At 45.7% G+C, this 25,147-nt stretch overlaps 1 protein-coding gene across 1 annotated transcript in view; it reads right to left on the bottom strand.

The window, feature by feature from the left end:
- ABCD3 (ATP binding cassette subfamily D member 3) overlaps positions 1 to 25,147 on the bottom strand; it is a 344,077-nt gene that overhangs the window by 44,400 nt on the left and 274,530 nt on the right. The window contains exon 20 of the mRNA XM_078641238.1: positions 13,676 to 13,795. Coding sequence (XP_078497364.1) covers positions 13,676 to 13,795 — 120 coding nt within the window. The remainder of the gene's footprint in view (positions 1 to 13,675; positions 13,796 to 25,147) is intronic.

Below are 25,147 nucleotides of genomic sequence, written 5' to 3'. Positions count from 1 at the left end.
TTCACAGGAGGAAATGTGCATTCACCCTAGACAATCACAAGGGAGATGGAGATGTGTCCTGCCTTTACTGGGTGAGTCAGCGCTGGGTTGAATAGACCTTGGCTGTATTTAGAGTCGTGGGAGGAGTTTCCCTTGCACCTGAATAGGCCTGGTCTGCATTAAGAGTGGTAGGAGGAGTTGCACCTGCAACTGAATAGGGCTGTGCCTGACTGTCACAATCCTGTCTCCGCCCCCAAGTAGTGTGTCTGGAGCCAGGGCTTGAGATTGAATGGGGGTGTTTGTGCACTTCTGAAAGTTTTTTTTTTTTTTTGGTGTTCAAACTGCTTTATTGCATGTTGTATACAGTACACAGCTTTATGCGCCTATAACCCTGGGGCCGGCAGCGTGTTATTAGTGTCGATAAAGATGTTGTAGATGGTATAACACAGCCTTTTTCCGGCTTCCCGGAGGCCCGGCGGCGTATGATATGATCATTTGATAATCGTCCCGTATCTAGTGCAAACGTATACCAGAGAGTTTACTGCAGTAGAACAATTCTTTCGTTTTTATCAGTTTCCAACATTATACAAAACTGTGAGAACTTGTAAACACACTTGGAAGTGGGGTTCCGAGTCAACAGAGTAGTTTATGTATCGATGATCGTTCATTGTTATATAGCGATATAATAGTAGTCACGGCAGTATACATTCGTCTTGAGGATGAGCGCTATGGGTTATCGTCGAGTATGGTGATGCGGATGTGTGGTATAAGCCGGGCAGTGGAACCACATAGTGGGTGAGGGCCTAGCGGCAATGTCTGTGAATGCAGTGTCCATTGATAGCATGTGAAGGTATTTTGTGCAAGTTAGTGAAATATAGTGTGAAATGTGGGGTAGCTTACTGAGACCGTAGGAGGTAAGAAGTGCATGTGTCGATAGGCACTGTCTCTTATCCCTGAATGTCAGCAGTTTTGCTAATCGCTAGTATGCCCTCCCTCCGGATCATCGCCGTCATCTGCCTGGGCAAGTAGATAGCCGACCAACGGGCCCCAAATATCTTTAGGTCGATTCGGGACCGGTAACAATTCAGTAAAGGTGATATGTTGTTCCTGACAGTAAGTCATGTCCGCCAACCAGTCCTTGAATTTAGGTGCTCTGCCTCGGCCCCAACGACACGCCACTCGTCGTTTTGCCAAGAGCAATGCGGTATCTATGAATTTTTTGCAGGATTTTGGGATGTGTGGCGTGTGCCCAAGCAGCAGGAGTAGCGGCTCCATAGGTATGGGTTCTTTTCTTTAGTCATTGCAGTGAGAGCGTCAGTCACCTGCTGCCAGTAGAGGTGAACAGGAGGACACTCCCACGCAAGGTGCAGGAAGCCCGCATGCTCGGCATGGCAGCGCTCGCACCTGTCGCTGTCAGCCAACCGGAACCTGTGTTTTTTTATCGGGGTACAGTACAATCGCTGCAGGAATTTGTAATGTATTATCTTGAGTCTACTGCTAGCTGATATTTGGGCCGTAAGGGTGCAGCAATATTGCCATTGGTCGTCAGTGAGCTCGGTGGCCAAGTCAGCACCCCAGTGTGCTCGAGCTCCCGCCTCGGGCATCGGAGTATTAGTCCTGAGCTGGCGATAGAGGCCAGAGACCAATGTGCCCCATCCTGTGAGCAGAGCAAAAAGTGAAGTGGGGGCAGGATTTCAGGTTCGTCAGGGAACTCCGGCAGGATGTCTTTCATCCCCTGGCGTAGGCGTAGATAGTAAAACACATCGAGCGGAGTGCGATCATGGGAGGCAAAGAACAGCTCAGCTGGTTTGAACTTGCCGTTCGAGAAGAGATCGCCCCAACAGGTGATCTGCACTCGTTCACAAAGCATACAAAAGCCTTGTTCCTGCAGTAGGGCAAATTTAGGGTGATACGTCAGTGGCAGTTTAGGTGAGTACTGTAGGGAGCAGGACATCCTCTTGGCTATGCGGCGCCATGCATCTAGTGTGCAGGAAACGGAAGTATTCGACGTCAGTATTGATGATTCCGGACAATGGAGTAGGCCATTGAGCGGAATGGGATGCACGATCCAATCCTCCACCGCAAGTTGAGGCATGAAAGGTGTGGGGACCAGCCAGTGATGAGCATAATGCGCCTGCGCACAATGATAATAAGCCTCAAGGTCAGGGACATCGAAGCCTCCTTTATCATATGGCTGGATCAGCGTGGACCATTTCAACTGCGGACTCTTACCTCCCCAGAATAATCGGCATAGTTCCGTCTAAGGTTTTAAAGAAAAAAGCTCCCGGAAAGTAGGGAATATTGAGAAAGAGGTATAGGAATCGGGGTAGAACTATCATTTTGATAAGGGACGCTCTGCCAGCCATGGAGAGTGGCAGGGTGATCCAGCGGTCCACTGCAGCTGTGAGTTTCATGATTGCTACTCCATAATTGGATTGCAGCGTTTCATCTTTGTCGCGAGAGATCTGTATACCGAGGTATCGGAGATCTGTCCGACACCACTCAAGAGAGTAGTCGAGGGGAAAGTCGGTGACCGCATCAGTGAGGGGGTAGAATTGCGACTTGGACCAATTTATGTGCACTCCTGACATTCTTCCGAATACTACAAATTCTCTTAGCAGATGATTAAGGTTCAAGTCAGGGTGTTTAACATAAAGAGTTATGCCGTCAGCGTATAAAGACACATCGATCTGACGTTGAAAGCAGTGTATCGCACCGTCTCGATGCAGCGGACGAAGTCTACAGGCAAGGGGCCCGACCGCAATCGCAAACAAGAGGGGAGATAATGGGCACCCCTGACGTGTGCCTCTGGTGATGGCAATGGAGTGCGAAAGGCGACCATTAATGAGGACTTTCGCTGTTGGCTGCGTATAGAGTAGTTGGACCCAGGAGATGAAGAGCTTCGGGAATCCCATGCTCGCCAGAACTGAAAACAGGTAAGGCCATTCGACCGAGTCGAATGCCTTGGTGGCATCTAGGAAAAACACTGCTACTGGTAAGTCAGGGTGAACTGTGCGAAGCAGAGAAAACAAGGTGCGTAGGTTATGAGAGGTAGACCGACAGGAAACAAATCCAGATTGATCAGGCAAGACGATCCTGGTCATCAGGAGGGACAGCCGAGTGGCTAAGACTTTCGCGAGGATTTTAACATCGCAGTTTAAGAGGGAGAGTGGGTGGCAAGAACCGCAGGAGCTAAGATCCTTGCCAGGTTTCAAGAGCGAGGTAATGACTACCTCCCGCATGGAGCCATCGTTCAGCGACTCCTCGTAGATCTCCCGGAGGACTGGGGCCATGATGTCTATGTAAACTTTATCAAATTCAGCGGGAATTCCATCCAGTCCAGGCGCCTTACCGTTCTTCAGCGACATGATGGCCTCGCGAATTTCATCTAGCTCAAAGGGGGCTGCTAGAAAGGCTCTATCACCGTCACTGAGCCAGCAGAGGGCTACGTCGCCCAGAAAGTCAGCATAAGGTATATCGGCAGCAGTGTCAGTGGTGTACAGTGTATGATAGTGAGAAGTAAAGGCATTGAGTAGTTCATCCGAGTCCCTGATTGTGTGTTCCTGACAGTCAGTGAGTTCTAGAATTGTGTTGCGGTCACATGGAGCACGCGTCAGCACTGCAAGCGCCTTTCCCGGTCTGTCACCCTCGCAGTATTTTCTAGCCTGCCAGTGTTTCCCCCGGAATTTGTTCCCCTATTAGCTTCTTCTTCGTATTTTGACAATTTGTCTCTGAACTCCGCGTGTATGTCAGGGCTATTGTCTTCCACCATCCAAAGTTCCAAAGCCTTCAGTTCCCTGTCTAGTGTGTGGATAGTGTTTTGAATGTCTCGTAGAACCCCAAAACTTTTGGATATGCAATATCCTCTTATAGTGACTTTAAAGGCCTCCCAGATGTGTTCGACCGATTCTACTGTTCCCTTGTTCCTGGGGAAGAAAGCGGCTATTTCCTCTCCTAGCTCGACTCGGAACAAATTGTCCAATAGTGCCGCCGGTTGTAACCTCCATTGCGGCCTAGGGCTATCCCATCCAGGAATGCGCGTGTGCATCAGGACGGGGCTATGGTCAGAATATGTTCTTGGCAAATGTGTCACCCTCAAAACCCCCGCAGTGATCTCTTTAGTGAGAAGAAAATAATCCAATCGTGCCCATGTGCCAGTTTGTGAAGTGTGTGCCTTCCCTCCTGGAAGAGTGTAGGCATCTCCATATGTCCACTAGTCTGCCTTCAATGATCACGCCCTCCAGAACCTCTCTAACCCTGGGCTTATAGTGGCTCGCTCCATCTGCTCTATCTAGTTGTGGTACCAATGCCAAATTAAAGTCCCCCCCCCAGATAACATGGCGGGACCCTAAGTCCATGATTTTCCCCTAGAGTGTAGTAAAGATTGAGGGCATATCAAGGTTAGGAGCATAGCAATTAACGAAAGTAAATGTGTTGCGGCCCAGTCGACCCCATAGTAGAGCGTAGCGCCCTTCACTATCAATCAAGTCTCCGCACTTTTGGAACGGCATTGCATGTCTAAGGAGGATGGTGACTCCCCTCGCGTATGTGGAGTAAGAGGAGAATATACGGACTCCAGCCCATTTACTTGCAAAGGTGGCCCGTACTTGTGGTGATAAGTGAGTTTCCTGCAACATGGCGACATGAACATGGTGTCTGTTGAGATAAGCAATCACATTACGAAATTTTTTGGCATTATTAAGCCCTCTAACATTCCATGACAAGCAGTTCAATTATGCATCAGTTCTTAAGTCCGCCATAGGCAAAGAAGCATCAATTTACCCAATTTTGTTGCTAGTAATGCCGCAGTATCCGCTCTACTCAGACGATAAAGGTTACCATGACATTCTGTTACTCGTCCATCCATTCCGTGCGTAAAACGTCCCTCCCCAAACCTGCCCATCCCCCCTCCCACTACAGCATCTCAATCATGCCAGAAGCCGCCTTCCCCCCCCCCCCCCTCCTCCCCCTCAACTTCAACAACTTAACATTATGCATGGGGAGCACCCATGAGGGAAGCAACATCAAGGGCGCACAGCCACTTCTCCCGCCGATGGCCTCCTATACTTTACCGCCCTCGGTGGAGGCCAGGGCAGGGATAGTGGTCCTTGGAGTACATTACCACTGGAGAGGTCAGCCAGTCCTGTTCTGCAGCATGACGTCCAAGCCCTCTGCATCCCCGCAGCAAGGGCCGGGTATAGAAGTTCAAAGTTATAGCATGTCTGGTCGTGTCGATTGCATGTGATCAATGTTCATCCGCTGCTGAGGATGGGTCCTCTTCTGGGTCCGTCTCTGCATCACGACCCCCCCTACGAGCTTTGCGAATCGTTTTCAGAAAGTCCTCAGCTTTTTGGGGATTTGTGAAGAAGCGATGTCTCCCCTGATGTGTGACTCGTAGCTTCGCCGGGTAGAGTAGGGCATATTCCAGCTGGGCCTCCCGCAGTTTCTTCTTCACAGCTATGAACTTGCGTCGCTCCTCCTGCACTAGAGGAGTGAAGTCAGGATATATGGAGAACGTGATACCATTGTAGTGCAGGTTTTGTTGAGTCCGGGCTGCCCTCAGCGCCACATCTCGGTCACGATAGTTCAAGAATTTAGCGATGATTGGTCTAGGTGGCAGTCCGGGCTTGGGGACAGGAGCCAATGATCTGTGCGCCCTCTCGATAATTAATTGAGGTGAGAACGCTTCCTCTCCCACCGATCCTTTGAGGAGCTTCTCCACATAAAGTTCCATTTTGCCCGTGTCTGTGGATTCCGGAATACCCGTGACGCGTATGTTGCTGCGTCGGCTAAGGGCTTCCAAGTCCTCATTCTTAGCTGCTATGAGCCGAAGCAGGCTGTCCATGCGAGCTAGTTGTGCGGTGTGGGATGAGGTGATGTCGTCATTATCTGAGATTCGTTGTTCCGTCGACGTTATCAGTTCTTCGTGCCGGTCTATCTTATGTACTAGGGCATCCAGCCTAGATGTCATCCCGTCCACTTTTTCCACCACAGTGGCGAAGCCCTGCCTCATCTCCTGGAATAGGTGGTGCAGGTCCAGTTCTCTAGCGGGAGAAGCAATGGCAGTCGAGTTGGCATCACTAGGCCCTGGTTCAACTGGCACCGATTTCGTACCTTTCTTTGCACTGTCAAAGCTTAGTTTTGTCTGGCGGTTTTCAGGACGCACCATCTTGCTCTCTGGACGCTCTCTCTCCGTCACCCCACGTTTTACCACTGCAGCTCCGCAGGGCTCCAGGCGCGGGATGGTATAGCAACAGCAGCAGGTACCTTCCGAGGCAAACGTCCCCTCGCCTATGCACTCGGTGTTTTTTAATGCTTGAAGCGATCTGCACGACAATCGAGAGCTGCACTATGGGGGGGTCCGAACCGCCAGCCGACGCACGTGCGGAATCATGTATGGAGTAGATACAGGCAATCGTCAATAGTGGTTTCGTCATGTGATTTGCTTTGACCTTAGTGGCGCTATGTGGCAGCACTAGCCCCAAGTCTATGGCAATGATCCTTGGGTGTCTCTATCAGCGTGCAATCAGTTTAGTGGTGGGCTCTGCAACCTCGCTGGCGCGGGAAATGGTCAGCACGTTCATCAGCCCCAAATTCAAATAACAGCAGCAGTGTGTCGTAGTGACAACCTCAGTTTAGAGTGTCCGGCGATTTGCCAAGTATTCAAGGGTCCTAGTATGTCTGAAGGGCCAGGATGTGTGCAGGCCCGGTTGTGTGGCAATGTTGTTCGCAGCAAGGGTCCCAGGGGACCGCGTCTGCACTTCCCCCCTGCCACTGGCTAGACGCCAAAAATGAGACGAACGCCGCCAGTGCTAGGTATCCCTCACCTTATGCAGCATAGCAAGGGGAGCAGCAAACGACTGACGCTGCTCGGTGTTATCGGGGGTCGTGGCGACCGCTCCAGCGCTCCTCCCGAGGGCTGCCCCACAGCGCGGGCCGTTCAAGGGTAAAAGGCGCACTCCTCCAGGCGACACTATCGTTGGCGAAGAGCCGATGACGCGGGCAAGCCCGCGTGGGCAACAGGCCGCCCCCGGCGGTGTCCGCAGCCAGCACTAGTGAAGGGGACTGGAGCCAGGCACGTCCCAGGCACCGAGACCAAGGGCGCAGGAGGGGCCCGTCGCCTCGTGGCAAGCACCGGCCTCGCGTAGCCCTCGGCAGCCGGCCTCCTCACCCCGCGGTTTCCGAGGGCACCTTTGGCAGATTTTCCGAGGCTGATTTCTCCTGCTTAGATGTCGCCAGCGGTCCAAGATTCGGGTCGAGTGCAGAGGGTGGCTTACTGCATCAGATGGTGGGCTTCAGTGGGGCTTTACTCGCCCGTGGCAAAGGATAGTTGAAGGATTATGGGCCAAGGAACGGGAGCTACTCAGCCATTCCGTGTGTGCACCCTCTCTAGCGCCCCCCGTGCACTTATGAAAGTTGTCTGAAGTGCCCCCAGAACAGAAACCTTTGGACTATAAGTACAGGGGCTGTGTCCCTATATTTTTAGACACTGGTGGGACTTGTAAGCAGATGCTGCTGGTTCTACATGGTGCCATGCTACCAGGGGACTGCTAGACTGCTAGGAGGAACCACCTTCGGACTGGATTACTCAGGAGTGCAGACCTGCTGCCCGTTGGGCAGAAATAAGGACTGCCACTGTGTTCTGGGACCCCTGTGCTGGCTGGCCTGTCTGCACCCTGTTATGTCCCCAGTGCTTGCTCTCCCAGGAGTGCTGTTTTGCCCCTGGTCTTTGCAAGCAAGAGCACATAGTGGAGTACTTAACCTTTTGGTCAAACCCCTGGAAAAGCTGCTTGTATCCTTAACTACTGGGGAAGTGGCCTTGCTCTCCCCTGGAAACTAGTCGCTGCGAGAGCTGCCTGCTGCTGCCTTACCGTGTATCTGAGTTTGAGGCTGAGCCCCGATATGCTGTAGCGCCGGAGACCAGGGAAAGATGAGAGCGGTTGCATTGCCTGGCATCCGAGCAAGCAAAACCAAAGGAGCAGCCGAAGGAGGACGGCTGCACACAGAAACCCTAGACCTCTGCAAAGGCAGACTTCACGGAGCTGTAGCCGTGCCTGGTCTATGTGGTGTAGCTAACCAGGCCGCAGGGTAGGCACCTTGAGATCAAAAGAGGTCTCCAGCATAGACGCCCTCAGATACCGAGGACCGACTGGCAGTGGGTGACGGGAGATGCACTGCACTGCATGTTTGCGGGCAGCCCCCTATGGTGAGGTCTGCCTACGGGGGATCCAGCAAGGTCTCCTTATCGGCAGCAGGGCTTGTGTGCACCCACACCGCTTTTCTTTCATGCCTGCATACCGAGGGGTCCATCAGGATTCAAGCAAGCCAGGCCGACGACGCCTGAAATGGCAGAAACCGGTCCCCGGAAGCTTGTCTCCTTTCTGGTGAAGAATTGGCTTGGTAGTTTGGTCTGCCCTGTTCCCATGATGCACTGGGCCAGGGACAGACTAATTTGCATATAGCCAGGTTCTGAGCTGGGATGGGGCAGTGAGCTAAATAACGGTGATGGATCAAGCCCTGATCTTTGGACTGGGTAAGAGTGGTCTGCTTAATTCAGACACTCTGTTCATCACCACCCCCTTTTCTGAATCATTTTGTCCACCATAAGCGTGGAAGGGTATACTCAGACATGAGTCCCTTGCTCACTGCTCCATCAGGATTCAAGCAAGCCTGGCCGACAACGCCTGAAATGGCAGAAACCGGTCCCCGGAAGCTTGTCTCCTTTCTGGTGAAGAATTGGCTTGGTTGTTTGGTCTGCCCTGTTCCCATGATGCACTGGGCCAGGGACAGACTAATTTGCATATAGCCAGGTTCTGAGCTGGGATGGGGCAGTGAGCTAAATAACGGTGATGGATCAAGCCCTGATCTTTGGACTGGGTAAGAGTGGTCTGCTTAATTCAGACACTCTGTTCATCACCACCCCCCCCCTTTTCTGATGCATACCGAGGGGGGCATGGTATCTTGTTGAGGAGTACCAGGAGAGCCTGCAAGAAGGCCTGCAAGTATGTTTCTCTGGAGGTAAAATGCTGAATTGGTGAAAGGAGCTGCTCCGCACAATCGCAGGCAGCTGCCTTAGTGGCACATACCTGGGGGGCAGTTGTTGAAGTGGTGCGACCCGGAGTGGAACCTCGTCAGAGGGCCCCGGTCGCTTGGAGAAGCTGGCCGCAGTCCCCTTTCTTCAGATTACCGCCAAACTAGGATTAGGAGCACCGAATTTCCTGTGCCTCAGTTTCTTTTGTGAAAACAATTCTTGTCATGTGATCCCGAACTACCATATTATACCGAATGCAAGTGCAGATGTGTTGCACCCTAGGTTGGGATGGGAATTTTTTTGTGAACCATGCCAGTACTGACAACTGTGATGATGATTTATGGATGCTACCACTGCCTTTCATTCCCTGATGTGATGATTTATGTCATGTACGTCTTGCATTTGTCAGGCTAACGGGCCTGACTTCAAGATTCGCCTTATATGAGCATTGATGGTGTTTTTGTAACGTGTGCACCCTATAAGTATTTATTTCATTGCCCTACCTTGTGAGGTTATGACAATTGCATAATTGGCAAGGTGATTTTACGATCTATGGTATGTCATGACAAGTGCCTAGTGGAACAGTAGTTTATGAGATTGTGGTTCAATGTGTTTTTATGTATAATACAAAAGATATTTTTATATAACCTTGTGTGGAGTATCTTTTTGTGGTGTACCTAGTGTGCCACTGGTGTAGGAGTGTGTTGCGCAAATGCTTTACGTAGTGCCGCTGGGATAAGCCAGACTGCTCTGCCAAGCTACCAAGGGGGTGAGCAGGGATTATCTTGTATGTGTAACTCCTACCCTGACTAGAGTGGTGGGTACTTGCTGGCTTAGGTACATACCCTAGCCAACCAGAATCCCCCTAACAGATATCAACAAGCATGGATGCTAGTAAAACAACCCTAAGTATACAAAAAGTGTTGGATAGAATGCTTGAATTAATCTCAGCCACTGGTAATTACTCTGGCCTGCATCCCAGTCCATCATTATTTTGCACACCATGCCACCTCAATTTGTATCCAGCTATGTTCAAATCAGTCTTGACCCTGTTCAAATGGAACAGTCCAGCCCAAACTGCCAAGCCAGGTATTCCCTGAACCGAACACAGGCTTACCCAGGAATGGTTTTGCCCTCTTTATGGGCTAATCAGCCAGGTATGGCTTGGTTCCAGTTAAATCTGAGATTAATTCAAGTGTTCCATCCATACATTTTTGTATACTGTATTATGTCGCCCTATGTAGGACAGGTATGCCCTGATGTGTAAATGTGTATATTTACTATGGGTAGCCATGGTTTCACAGTGATCTTCAGTGTTGATCATGCCTGAACCAGCCAAGTCGGCAGAGGCTCTCAACAAGTGCTCCAAGTAAGCACTGCCGAAGCCACCCAAGAAGGATGGGAAGAAGCACATGAGGGGCAGGAAGGAGAGTTATGCCATCTACATTTACATAGTGAAGAAGCAAGTGCATCTGAACACCTAAATCTCCTCCAAGGCCATGGGCATCATCAACCCTTTTGCGAATTACAGATTTTTTTTTAAACACTATGTTCCCTCTAGAGCTAAAATGAACTTTGAGACTATGACACAGTGAATGTTACACAAAACAGGATGCTTTTTTCAATTAACTATTAATTAAAATGGATTCAGTAAAGTATTGATCTGAAACAATTGACGAGATTGAATTTAGATAACAATAGAAGCATGATTTCATGAGAAATGAACTAACGCCACAGAGACTTCACCGATTTTTCTCCATCACTGGATTCTTTGCTAGGAAGGAGGTTGCTGATGAAAGAGCTACAGTGGAGAGGTTTTTAAGGCAGTCCAACCTTTAACATCCACTCAGTCATTCGGAAGTTAAAAACAAAAGACAACATGGTGTGTTAATTTCTGTGATAAAGCAAATGGCTGGCATTAAATATAGCCTCCTGGTGTTGAGAGGTGGACAGAAAGCTGGACAGACATGCCAGTGTTTATGAAGAGAGAAGCCAAGTCATAATGCTCTCTTCAAAAGGACTGAACACTAAGGTCTTAACTTAGAGGGATAAACGATGTCCCCAGAAAATTAAATATTTAACCTTCGGTGGTTATTGTTGGACACAACTCCACTAAGAATATGTGAATATATATGTTGGACACATATGTAAAGAACAAGTCATCTAGTTTTTTTAATGAAGTAAAGTTGCAACAAATGTATTCACTCTCAAATACGTTCTTCTAAAGGACAGCACATCTTCGATATCCCGGATTGAGGTGGATAAAGTGTTCCAACGGTGTCTGGGAATATTCACTACTTAAAACTTTTTTTAAACGGTTAGGGCAGGCATACTTAAGATGTAAGTCAGCTTGCGCAAGTACTCATTGAGGAGAAGGTCGATGATGCGGGTCTAGAATAGAAAAATATGCATAGATTGACCTTCCAAGACGATTAACAACAGAAAACCTGAAGCAATTACTAAGATCAGTGCTGCAAAAAATCTTTCACATCTAAACCAAAACTCTCGTCCTTCAAAGAGGGATGCTCATCTCACAGGAGCAGATATGATTGACAAGATACCCATCAGTGGCTAAAGTAATAGTGTAGAGATAAGGACTAATCCTTATCACCAAATAACACAAACACATGAAAAATTGTCCTATGAAATTCATTATTTGAATGCTTTTCTAAAAAAGTCTAATTTGAATTTTGATGAAATTATCTGGTTACTGATTAGGATGATGTGAAACATCACACACATGTATTGGCATTGTCTCATCACAAATATAATAAAACTTTAAAAGTGCAGGTAGAACCGTGCTTACTGAAGGAAGTATTAATATGTTTAGAAATAAGAGACTGTTGAACTAAATGTCTGAGATGTACTAAACTTAAATGAAGAGCACAAAAAAGTCAGTTAAAACATCTGGAGCGCTTATGTATTTGGATCAAGATACGGTCTTAGTATATTTAGATTTGTCAACGTTTTGTCCCGTTCAGGCATTTGCCAATGGGTCTCGTCAAGAAAATTGTTTGGCTTAATAAGATGTGTGCTCTTAGAATTTATCTTGCATCAGGACTTATCTGGGGTAAACCGAATCAACTTGTGCCATTGCTGGAATTATATCTAGGGTTTATTTGTTCAGTGCATTTGTCTAGCACTCGTCGACCCGGAGGTGTTAAGTAATTACAGGAAACCAGTGTTGTATTAACAAGGATAACTAGAGTTATAAGAGGCATACTTCTACATACTAATGCTTACAATGGAGTATCTCTATGCCGTGGAAAACGGTAAAAGAAATTAGTAATATTTGGCAAAGCTATTGAACACAGCACATTAGACAGTTATGTCTGTGTACACTGGACAAGGGAGGATGGTTAATGGAGCAGTCTGGATTTAGGTTCTTTCTAAAGGTGCATGTTAGAGTGAACATACTTGGATCAGGTGGTACAGAATTCAATGCCGAGACTGCTTCTCTTGTAAGGACTGCTTTTTGTGCCATGCCAGTTTTGCAGTTGGGTACATCCTGGAGCAAATACGGTTTGCTTCTCAGTCTTCTTTTTCTCTGGAAACGTTTAGTAGATTAACTAAGTACTCTAGGAGGTTGTCCTGGATGACAAGTTTATTTCTTGTAATACCAGAGTGATGGGTGAATAGTCTTGACTCTGGGGGATGGTGAATTACATTTATTTAAAAATAGCTTTCCCCTACAGTTAATCTGTTAATTAGGTATTCACTTCCTTGGCAATTTCCTGAGCATGCTATCAATTTTTTAGAATTCGGAAAGTTTGTCAGCAGTGCAATGGTGCAGAGCCGTTCTCCTTGCTTCTCAGGTCAAATGGTCCTAATAGCCTAAACATTGAAAGCATTTTTCACGGGCTTCTGTGAATAGTCATAAGAAGCCAAAGTATTGTATCACTGATAGTATTGTGAAAATTGTAAAAAAAAAAAAAAAGAAGCATGAGTATTACAGTGCCTCTCCTCATTGAACAGCACTAGGCATTTGAAACTACCACTGAATTAAACCCTGCTTGTTCACTATAACTGCGGCATCCATGTGAGGTCTCCTAAAAATTCAATCTTAGCATTTTAGTTAGTAGCCATAGTTAAAAAGCTCATTTGGAATTTTCTTCAATAGACCATGGTAAGTAAGGATAGAGTACATAAAACATAGGCAGTCACAAAGCTGAATTTTATTGAAAAACACTGAACAACAAGAAACAAGACTGGACAACAGGCAAATAAAATCTGCAAAAACTACATAACAAACCTCAGGTTCACCTGGAGAGTTTCACAAAAGGAACGGGGTATACAAATAAATAGAATAAGCAGGGTTAAGTTTTCTAAAAATGCCATAATTAAAACATTTTGAATTTGTCGACAAAAATAAAGGAAACAAAAATAGAGACGTGTAAATACAATCTAATTGATAAGGATCCCCATAAGTGCACATGGTATAGGTGTCAAGAAATACAGCCCGTTGTAGAATTATTTAGATGTGAAAATCCGCACAAGAAATTAAGGCAAGGAGAGGTTGGAGCAATAGGAGTTAAATGACTTTGTGGAGCCTTTAAAATCTGAACATCCGAAACACATGATACAATCTAGATTCAAATGCAAGTGTTTTCATCCAAAGCCTGCACACCGAAATAGAACAGGCGAGGAAACATGTAAAAGACTCACTGCCATCCTCTGTTTCTCCCCTCCACTCAGTACATCCATCCAATCCTGAACACTATCCCAGCCGCCTTCACGATCCAGGATATGACCCAGCTGGACGTTATCGAGATATTCTTTCAGCACCTGTCACAATAATAACCAATTTTCAGTTTCATGATCTCCTCTGCAAGACATTTAAGCAATTTACGAACTGGGTAAGCATACTAAACCAAAAGGATCACATAGTTTATCAAAAGAGAACAACTCACTTCATTAAAGATAATGGCATCTCTAAAAGTAAACATTTTTCTTCAGCAATTTAAGGGTTTTGCAAAAAAACTCAATCTTCAGGAAAGTGTACAGCAAAATTGATGTAAACGAGAACGTTGCTTTTCAACAATAACTTGAATAAAGTGAAACTATGCAACTGCAGCTTGTCATGCTGTGGTCTCTTATGAATATAATAAAGCAACACTTATTTTATTTATTTTTATTTTATTTAAGGAGTTTCATACAACGCTGTCCGGACCCGGGGGTATCGGAGCGCTTTACAGCATTTTTTTTTGCAGGAGTCATAAAATAGAGCCTGTTATCTTGTTATACATATTGGTTCAGAAGTCCAAGTGTGCTGTGCAGTATTGAGGTAGTACGTAAGTCCTGAGATCGCCTAGATTAGTGCACGTGGTCTTGGGCTGAACCATAGCAGTTTTTCACAAGAGCCATATAGTAGAGCAGTGTTATACATATAGGTTTGGAGGTCCAAGTGTGTTGTGCAGTATTGAGGTAGTACGCGAGTCCCGAGATAACCTCAATTGATGCACTTTGACTTGGGATGAACCTTTAAGGTGGGAAAGAACAGGAGGAGGTTAGGAAGCAATGTTATACATATAGGATAGGGAGGACCAAGTGTGCTGTGCAGTATTGAGGTAGAACGTTTGATCTGAGATAACCTCGAATTAGTGCACTTTGTCTTGGGCTGAACCCAGGAGGTAGGACATTGTGATACAGTGTCAGGAGGCAACGGCGAGTAGGGATTTGCGTTGAGGTGGCGGCTATGCCTTCGGGAGGGGGCGGGTGAGAAAAAGGACTTTTAGTTTTTCTAATTTTGTGAAGGACAGGATAGTTCTGATGTCTGCTGGGATTGAGTTCCAGATTTTGGGTGCGTTTCCGGCGAAGGATCGTGCCGCTTTTTTTGTTTCGTGTTTTCATAGGGATGAGAAGTAGGGTATTTGAGCTTCTGAGATTTCTAGTCTGACCTGCCCTCTTGAGTTTGGCGGCCACGTAGTCGGGTTTTCCTGTGTGTAGGGCTTTGTGCGTGAGGCTGGCAGTTCTGAAGCTGGCACGCAGTTCGATTAGGGGGCCATTTTAGTTCTACGAGTGCTGGTGAAATGTGATTGTATTTCTTAATTCCAGTGACCATTCTGGCTGCTGCGTTGAGTGTTGTTTTGAGGGGAGCTAGGTGGGATTTTGTTGTACCAGTGAGGGTTGCATTCCCATAGTCAAGTCTGGATAGTACCAGTGATTGGGTGGCTTGTTTGAGATCATTGGTAGGGATAAATTGATTAATTTTGTTGAGTAGCTTCAGAATGAGGAAGGCACTCTTGGCGGAGGTTTTGATGTGTTTGGCCATGTCGAGTTTTGGGTCTAGGGTGATTCCTAGTGATTTTACGGAGTTTGCCAGAGGGATATTTCCGTTGGGAGCATCCATCACTTTTAGCCATTCTGCAATTTGAGGGTTCTCTTTGTTTGAGATGAGGAGGATTTTCGTTTTGTCTTGATTGAGATTTAGGTGATTTAGAGACAGCCAATGTTGGATTTCTTTTAGAGCGTCATTTAGTCTGTGGTTGTCATCTAAGGAGGAAGTTTCTAGATAGATACGGGTGCCATCCGCATACAAATGGAAAGGAATGTTGGCATTTTTAAGAATGATGGTGAGGAGTTCCATGTATATGTTGAACAGTTGTGGTGAGAGCACTGAGCCTTGGGGACGCCTCTGCTGATGGGGTGTAGGTCAGAGGTCAAGTGTTTGATTTTTATCCTTTGTGAGCGGCTGTGTAAGAAGGAGGAGAACCAGCGTAGGACCATCTCATCGGCACCAACCCTTTCTTGTGGAGCCTTGATGAGTAGTTGGTGATCGACCATGTCAAAGGCTGCCGTTAGGTCCAGGAGAATGAGTAGCAGCATTGGTCGGTATCGAGGGATTTGTGGATGTCGTCTGTGATGCTGAGGATCGCGGTCTCGGTGCTAAAGCCTTAACTGAACCCAGATTGGTGGGGGTCCAGAAGGTTGATGTTGTCCATGTGTTGAGTTAGTTGCAAGAGGATGCATTTTTCGAGGATTTTGGATAGCAGGAGATTGGAGACAGGTCTGAAGTTATTTAGGTCCTTGTTTTTTTTTTTTTTTTTAGTAGTGGCATGACATGTCCAACTTTGAGGCATTCAGGTATGATGCCGGTTTCCAGGGAGCTGTTTATAATTCTGCACCAGAAAGGGGCTGTGGAAAGTTTCAGACTTTTGATCAGTATGGTGGGTATAGGGTCAAGGAAATGGGAGGCGGGTTTGGAGGTGGGGATCAGCTTGAGGATCTCGGCTTCCGGGATGGGGTCGAAGGACTTCCATGTTTTCATGGGGTGCCTGCACGTGCTTTCTTTTGTCACTGGGGGCAAGCTTTAGCAGGAGGGTTTGGCTTTGATGTCTAGTGAGAGCTCAATCTTTTTTTTTTCTTTTTTTCATAACAATTTTTATTAGGGAAAAGAAACAGCAATAGCAAAGACAGCACATAAGCAGTTCAGCTGTTGATACATACAATCAAATGCCAGTAAAGTGTGCATTATCTTACAAGAACATCAGCAATAACATCAAGCAATATAATGGTCAGTATAGAGGGCTATATATGTGCCCACAAGTCAGAGAGTCACCGCTACCGTACATGTTTTTTCGGCATGGGGGATTATGTTGTCGCGTCTGTATCCACTCCATCCAGAATTCAGTTTCTCTCTCGTCTCAGTTCCACCGTGGGAGAGATGCAGATATCCCCCCTATATTTATTCCAACGCCCCCACTTTTGATCCCATTTTCGAGGGCAGCCTCTACCTTTATATACCGTTTTCTCTGCCACCATAGCATGGTCCATGTCCTTAGCCCAATCCCGTAACCGTGATAAAGTATCCACCCCCCACTTCTGGGCAATATTTCTTTTCGCTATGCTCCACCCCATGGTGGCCCATGATTGTTCGGTTTGGGCGAGGTCCGTTGCCTCCTAGATGTTAAGGAGGCATAGGCGAGGAGTAGGATGTATGGGCTTATCACAAGATCTACCCAATTTCGCTGTATATGGGGGCACTCCCATAAGATGTGTTTGAATGTGCCTAATTGATTGCAGTGTCGAAGACAGTTTTTGTCTGGTCTCCTGCCCAACCTAAATAGTAGTTTGGCATCGAAATATACACGGTGTAATATCTTAAGCTGGACCAGCCGGAGTCGCATTGGTATGGCCACTTCGCGGGGGAAGCCAGCACTTCAAGCCAGTCCTTATCAGTGATAGCACCCAGATCTGACTCCCAATTGGCAAGCAATTTCAGCATTGGATCGGGCTGATTGTTGATGAGCTTTTTGTATGTTAGGGAGACGGCTTTGGTGTGCATTGGGGCCGGCAACAACCTGTCCTCCAAAGGAGAGGATTCAGGGAGGGGGGCATCTGTGGGAAGGGAGCAGTCAATGGCATGGCTAATCTGAAGATATCGGAAGTGCTCGGATGGTGCCAGCTGATATTTAAGTTGGAGTTCTGCAAATGAGGCCTTCTTGCCCTTAATCCACATATCCTCCACCCTGGAAATTCCTATAGTATCCCACTTATCGAATCACGCAGAAGCACTGAGGCATCCCAGTATGTCGGGCTCCCACACGGGGGTCGCTTTCATCAAACGCCCCTGCCATCCCATACGCCGGACTCTGTGCCAAACTTCGACAGTACGGGCCGTAGGGCCGGTCAAATCTAGTTTCTTGGGGTTTGAATATAGTGCTCTGTTGTAGCCATCCTTCCCAGTTAGCCACAAACCAGTGCGGAAGCTTGGGTTAGAATGGGATCCAAACGCCCATCTGTTAATGGCAACTAATGGAGATGTTTGAGAAAGAGAGAGGAACCCCTTGTAACAGTCAAGGGAAGTGAGGTTATCCAACCAGTGAAAGAATTTGTTCCCTTGAGATAATTACAACAAAAGCTAAAACATAGCCTCAAAACTGCACACTTTCTATAAAACTCATGTAATCACAAAAGAATAAAATATGACATTTATTGTTAAACTCAAATTAAAAACAAAACTTTACATACCTATACATATGGAGGTTACCTAATTGAATTATTAAAAAAGAATTACATATAATAACACAATGTATTGTGACCTGCACAATGGAATAGACAGATTTTGTAAAACACAAAACTTGTAAAATACAATTGGTACATTTAAAACTGCCAGTTATTCACAACCATGTTTTACCACTATTAATTTTAGATATGAACATGGGTGGTGGAGACTTAAATTGTACAGGAAGATAGCGTCGACGCGTTTCGGTGGTTTGGAGCAAATGGAGTCCACCTTTATCAAGACATTTCTTGGTTGTCTGTCGAAATGAAGGGTCTGTACAATTTCCCTATTAATTAGTATCCTGGAAATTTTACGGTTCTCTATTAGACGAAGAATTGGAGCACTTGTTGTTGAGATGTCAATGTTATGAGGGTTCTCGGAAACGACCCTACTATTGTGAAGGTTTGCCGGACGTCTCACCAATTTGTATGGGAGGAAAAAGGATAAAAGTCCTGGCAATATCTGCGATTGCAGGCGCTCGCCGTGAGTCTCACCGAGTGTGGACGTCAAAAGTAAACTGGAAAGCTGCTCTTTCTTATTAGTAGAGATTCGGTCTGAGTTTAAAAGGGTTTAATATCGACCTCTCTTAAAACGCTGAAGATTAGAGAATAATGGCCGCCACTGCAATCGGGACCAGATAGCCTCCGAAGGCGAACCGCTCCCGCTGATAATGGGGATAAAAATATTAAAATCGGAATCCCCATTATCAGCCTTTAAGGTATTTTCGAATGTTGACCTCTTAAAGCAGGTTTGTAAAGTGCAGTGGCTTGTGCTGTTAAGAACTCCATGGAGTAGCTTGGTGAAATGCAGGTTACTTAATCGGACAAATGATCTTAAACGTAGCCTGACCTTGCTTCTTCATAGCCCCAAATCTTTTGAAGAAACCATTTTAGGCATTTACAACTTCTGTTCTCTTGAGCAGATTATAGAGTGAGGGTGACACTTGCTTGGAAGCTCTTGTGATTGATGTAACCTAGCTCATTCACCAGTCCAATTCTTTTAAAAGTGGTTTTGGGAATTTTAGACAATTGCAGGCTAGGGGTATTGAGGATTCACTTAGCCAAGTAATTACTGCTTGCCTATGGGAGCAAATCTGCAGATTTACAAAAATTGGTTTAAATAGTTTTTTCCTTTGTGCCATAGGTACCGGGCATAGACGGAATATATATTACATTGACTCTTGCTTATATCAGCAAAGCCGTCAATTTTGGTTTTGCAACAGTTTTTTCCAAGACAGCATGAAATCTTTAGTGTTTATGATCCTGAATCGATGCAACATGAATTGCTCCATTGCGGCCTCGGAAAAATACATTGAAAGATACTCCTGAGGTCTCAAATTTTTATATGAGTTTCACTGTCTAGGCAAGTCTTATTTTAGCAAAGAAATGTTTGTCTGCTAGATTGGACAGGAATCAAGCCGAGGGGTTCATTACTCAGTTAAAAGTGGAGTTTTCCATGCTCATAGCCCAAGCATCTTGCATGCCTAGCACCTCAATAGCCTGGCTTTAGTATTTTCCTCATGAGCCTGATTTCTGTGCTGCTGTTCCTCAATTTCAAGCCAACATAAATTGTTAATGGATCCCCTCTCAGAAGCGCATAATCTCCAGCACTGTTTCACAAAAGCACTTTGCTTTTAAGTGATTGATTTTTTTATGCCAAACTCTAGGCGTAGCTGGGCTGGTGAAGCTGTTTTTGGAATGGAAAAACCATTTTGAGTACTTTTGTTTGGATCTTGTAGAGTATGACTATTTCATGTCCACGCATAATTTCCGTGCCACAGGCCACTGTTGGCATTAGCTGGGCAGACATTATGGTAATTAGATGGCTAAATTGACAGCTCAATTTCTTTTTTAGTTGTTTGAACCCATAAATCAACGACTGTGCTTTAGCCTGCATAGCGGCTAAGTGTTGTTTGAAGGTGTTTTGGTGTTCCAAATTGATGCCAATACATTTATATGTGGTAACATCTTCAACCTATTTCCTTCTAAGAACCAGTGAATGACTTAAATTTGGAATCAATTAGCCAAACCACTTTTGTTTTGTTTGAGTTTAGCCTTAGCTCTTCCTCGTCCATGTAGTTTTTTAGGGCATTTAAGCTGTTTTGCAGGCCTACTGGTGTTTCACTCAAGAATATCATTCGCGTATTGAAGACATCCAAATTTCTCTGAAGCCAGGATGGGGGTGGCTATTATTGTATGGAATGGCCCGAACAAGGTCTTCAAGGTATAAGTGGAACAGGCTTGGGGCTAGTACACATACCCATTTGAGACCATTCTATGTGGCAATTTTGTTCCTGACTTGGCTGCCATTACCTATTTTGACTTGCACCGAGGTTTCTGTGTACAATGAAGTGATTGCCCTCAGGATATCCCATTCTTCAGGTTTCGCCCATAGACGACACAGGGAACCCAATCAAAAGCAGACTTAAAGTCTACAAAACACAAACAAGCAGGTTTTTGCTCCTTTTGGCGTTCTCTAGTATGATGCGTAATGCTGTTAAATTAATTAGGGTGCCTGGTCTGAACCCTGTTTGTATTTGTGGCATTAGGTTTTTGTCATTTGCCCATGCTTGTAAGTGTTGGAGTTGATGGGACGCATATAGTTTAGCTTCTAAGCAGATTAGAGCTATGAGCCTAATAGTTGGTTGGTAAGGCTGGGTTTCCATTCTTGTAGATGGGATGAAAGATGTTACCTTCACATGAATCGGGGATGATGTTGACGCGACAAAGGTAGTTAAAGATTAGTGCTAAATATTGGGCCCAATAATTTAAGTCGCATTTGAACCAAGCATTTGGAAGACCGTTCGGTCTAGCCGTCCCTTCCATCTTCAGTTTCTTCAGAATATTTGCTAGATGTTCAATAAAGAAGCCACGTTATTCTGCTGGTATATCAAGACATTTTCGGACTTGACCAGGTTCACCTGGTTAGCATAAGTTGTGGATTTAACACAGATCTCTTGACTGGGGGTGAATGTTTTGATTTGTTCTGCATTCCGTCCATCAATTGTGTGTTGTAAGTTGGGGACAGTGGCTGTGCCTTTTGGGATTCCCAAGATCCAGCTTTCGAAGGGTGACTTTCTCCCTCTCCATCTGTTACTGGCTCAACGTACATTGCACAGACATGGGTTTTTCAGGACACCGCCTCAGTTCCTGCATTTTGATGTCTATCCTTCCCAGATATCAAAACATTTACCACTTGCCAGTACTTATTTCTATTTGGCTGCTTGCTGTACCATAAGAGCTTATACCACAGTTCCTCTTGGTAACTTAGTTTTCCTCTCAAGCAGTTTTTATGATATTGCAGTCTCAAGGATTGTAATTAGGGCTCCCAGTTTAATGATACTTATTTTTGGGACAGTTCCGTCTGTATTTATCCATATTTATTTTTTGTCAACTTTATCTGTATTTATCCATATATATTATGGATTTTGTGAAGAAAATAAAGCTGAAACCGATATATTTCCACATTTATTTAACCAATAAGTATGCAGTCATGCTTGAATGCCTGCTAGGTTTCAATGATCTGAGCACCCGCAGAAGATACATCAATGGACTTATATGAATATGTGCACATTTCAGTATCAACTTTGTGCATCTTTACTGCTGTTTAAACCTCTTTACTAAAATTACTTTCTTTTTTAACCCCCTTACCTATCAATACACACAGTTATTAGCCTGGCAGTAATGGTAAAGTGTATTTAGAATCACTCAAAAAGCACCCAATCTCCGTTTTTATCCACATTTAAAAATAAATACAGACAAGAAAATAAATGGGTTTCTGTCTCTATTTATCTGTAAAGACAGAAAACGGGGAGCCTTAATTGTAATGTGGTTTTATCCACCGGCTTCCCTTGGGTTTAACTCCATCGCTACTCTTCTCGTTTTTCGCAATAAATAAAGTCACAGATAATCCTACAAACATGGACAAAATAATTGACAACAATGTTGTACTGAATTAGAGGAGGAATAGGTTTCCACTATGTGCTGTTTCTTTTGATTCCCACAAATTAGTCCAAACCAATGACAAATGTGATTGTCTTGTAGGTTCTCTTTCAATTATTGTGTCCATGTTGTTTGTAGGATTGTCTGATTTGTAACTGGTCATAAATTGTTTGATGAGATTATTGGAAACTAATTTTTTGATACATGGATTGAATTTTTATAAAAATGTTTTTGAAATCTTAAGATTGAATCGTTCATGCCACCTTTGACTCATTTAAGATTGGGAGTGTGAATGCTTTTTGAATGGGTGTCTGGATGTTCAATTAATAATAATGTAGTGGTTTCCAAAGGGAGCTATTTTTGACTGTTGGTCTCTGGAGTACTGAAGCCCAAACCCTGGCATCTGGAGACTTTCTACGTGTGTCTATTGTGGCTTGTTGTGAGGGACATGCGTCACTGATGTGTATTGGGTGTCGGCTTGCCGGGGCCTGGAGGGAGTGGCCAGTGCAGGAAGGTGCTCAATTACTTGCGGGCTGGTCATGTCTGCTGTATCTTTTACATCATATTCTGGGACCTGCAGCCTTTCAAATGGTCTTACTGCTTGTGACCTTACTTTCAGCAATATATCATTAAGGACTGTAGGTAGGACCAGTAGCCTGTCCCCTAGATTTTCATAATGGCATGTGATTTGCTGAGTATAAGTGTAATTTAGGGCTCTCTGTATTAGCTCATTGAGGGCTTGCCACAGTTTGTCGATACCCACTATGTGCACTGCCAAAATGTTAAGTAGGTCCACCTGAAGATCTGGTTTGTCTTCTTGATTACAGATTGCAGATTACATTGCATCCATAGTAGACAGGAGTGTCTCCCATGTACCAGCTGAGACCTCAGAGCTTGCTGTTTCAAGAGCTGCTTCTCCTACTGTTTTCGTATTTGAAATCATTATAACTCCTCCTGGTTCCACGTGGTCGCCGCTTGCTTAGGCCTCTTTATTGGACCGACGAGGGGCTTGGCCTCAAATGTGAATTTGCCCTTGGCTGATAGTTTAAGTCTTCTCAGTTTGCAGTAGCAACTAACAGTTTTTGCATCCATGTGATGCCCAGCCCCTGGCAGAGGAGCTAATAGGGACACTAAAAATCTTTTAAATCTACGTTATGCTGGGTTCATGTGTGATTGCGCGAGTTCAATCAAGGGTTGGTCCAGTGATTCTGGGACTTTCAGGATTGTCTGGGGGGGGGGGGGACCCTGGACTGGGACAGTCCCAGTTACTGAGGATGGAGAGATTTAATGATAAGAATGCTGCCATTGAGCTGATTTTGTGAACTTCCACCCTTGTTGCGCCAGTCTTTGCTGGTGCTGGGCTAGGTAAATGTCAGCCTGCGTTGAACGCCGTTTGTATATTTCTTGTGACTGAGGATGCCTTTTCTCCCTGCAGTGGTTACCAGGGTTGCTGGTGGTAGGTGAGGGCTAGTTGTAAAGTAGTTCTCTTTCTCTATATTTCTTATAGTTAAAACGTCCGTTATTTCGTAGCCCTATTTTTTGGTCCCAATTGGGCAGTCTTGTCCTTGTTCTCTTTACTGACTTTTTTCTTCCCCAGCCTGGGAACCACCTCTTTTTCCCGGACCTAATTGATATTCCCTGTTGGTCACTGTTTCACGATTCCTCCTTAGGCACCATGCAAGGTTTCTCCTCAGTGGTAGGTCACCCAGCAAGGCCGGCGAACTACTGTGCTTTAAAGCCTTGCCTTGCTGCTGGCGTGGACTGCACAGCAAGGAGGGACTGATTACGCTATTTTGAACCAGAGCCACTTGACTCCTTGGAGTCGGTTGTGGGCCATGGATAGCCCATCACGGTGCGACTTATTCAGGGAGGCACGAGCACCCCAGTAAAATCCCTCCGGACTTTGGCGCCAGACTGCCCTTCTCTCGCTATAATGGAACAATGACTAGGGCTTATTTGCTGATTTATAGTAATATTTGGTGGCAATTGAATGGTTTCATGAATAAATTAGAGAATTTACAAGCAAGATCAGATGTGGGTTGAAGCAGAGGTTGGGGTAATGCTTTGTTGCAAAAGTTTGCTTGACCTGCTGGGCTCCCAGGGCCAGGTGATTTGCAGGACCTCTATGTTTTAAACTCTTGCCAATTTTAGAAGTCCTTGCCATCTATTAGCTGCCCCAGCCGCTTACTTGTTGGCCATCGAATCCAGTCTTGGTTGATTTCAGGACTACGGTGTTTGCAATAAGTGCCGGAGCCGGTGTGAGGCCGTCTTGTACCCATCTGTACAGAACTTTGTGCGGGCACAGGTTGCACCAGCCTAATGCTGGCCACCTCCATGCTGTGCAGGGCATCTGCAGCCTATTGCTGCCACCACACCACTTATGCCACTTGCAGAGGACTGCAGACCAGTGGCAGCTTCCAATGCCCACTCCGCTGCCACGTGAAGAGATGGTGGTGCTGTAGCAGCATAGGTGCTGCGGTACAGTGGGGAAAGCTGCGGGAGGGCTGAATGAGGGGGGGCCTGGGCTCAACTCAACTCCAAACTACCCAGCACTCTGTGCCCCAAAAGCGCCCAAACGCTGAGTTGTTCTCACTGACTCACTCCTGTCTCCCCCTGTACCTTTAAGCCCTGCGCTCCGTCCACATTCCTTTCGACCACCTCCTCCTCCTTCCTCCGGAAAACACATCAGCAGCCTTCCGTCAAGGCTTCAAATATGCCCACTGCAGTAAATAAACATAGTTCTCCAAGATCTTGACTCCAAAACAGAGAAGCGCAGTGGGCGTAAAATTGGCAAGAAAATATTGATCTGCAATGCTCTTGTTCAGAAGTGAAATAAATAGTGCCAGTTTCCACTCGGTTGGTATACAAGAGAATTATTGTAAACTTCAACAGAGGTTGTGCAAGAACGGACCTCGCCTACTTCTAAACCTTTGAAGGAATGTAGGGCAGGGGAGAACCTGACGTGATCGTGGCTGTAATAGAGGTAAATTGTTCCATGGACAATATTGTAAAGATAATCTTCAGAAACAAATTGCTTGTAGGAGAAAATATGCTAAAAGGAGAGTAATTATCCAGAGAAGCCCTCACATCCATTTTAAAGATTGGGAATACAAATGTTCCTTCCAAGTCTTTGGGCTTCATGCCACAGCTATACCCCACAGTAGATAGTCTGCTCAATACTGGTTCCGTCAC

The sequence above is a fragment of the Lissotriton helveticus genome, chromosome 1_1, assembly GCF_964261635.1.
Source record: "Lissotriton helveticus chromosome 1_1, aLisHel1.1, whole genome shotgun sequence".
NCBI lineage: Eukaryota > Metazoa > Chordata > Amphibia > Caudata > Salamandridae > Lissotriton > Lissotriton helveticus.
This window is presented reverse-complemented; position numbering and strand designations above follow the sequence as displayed.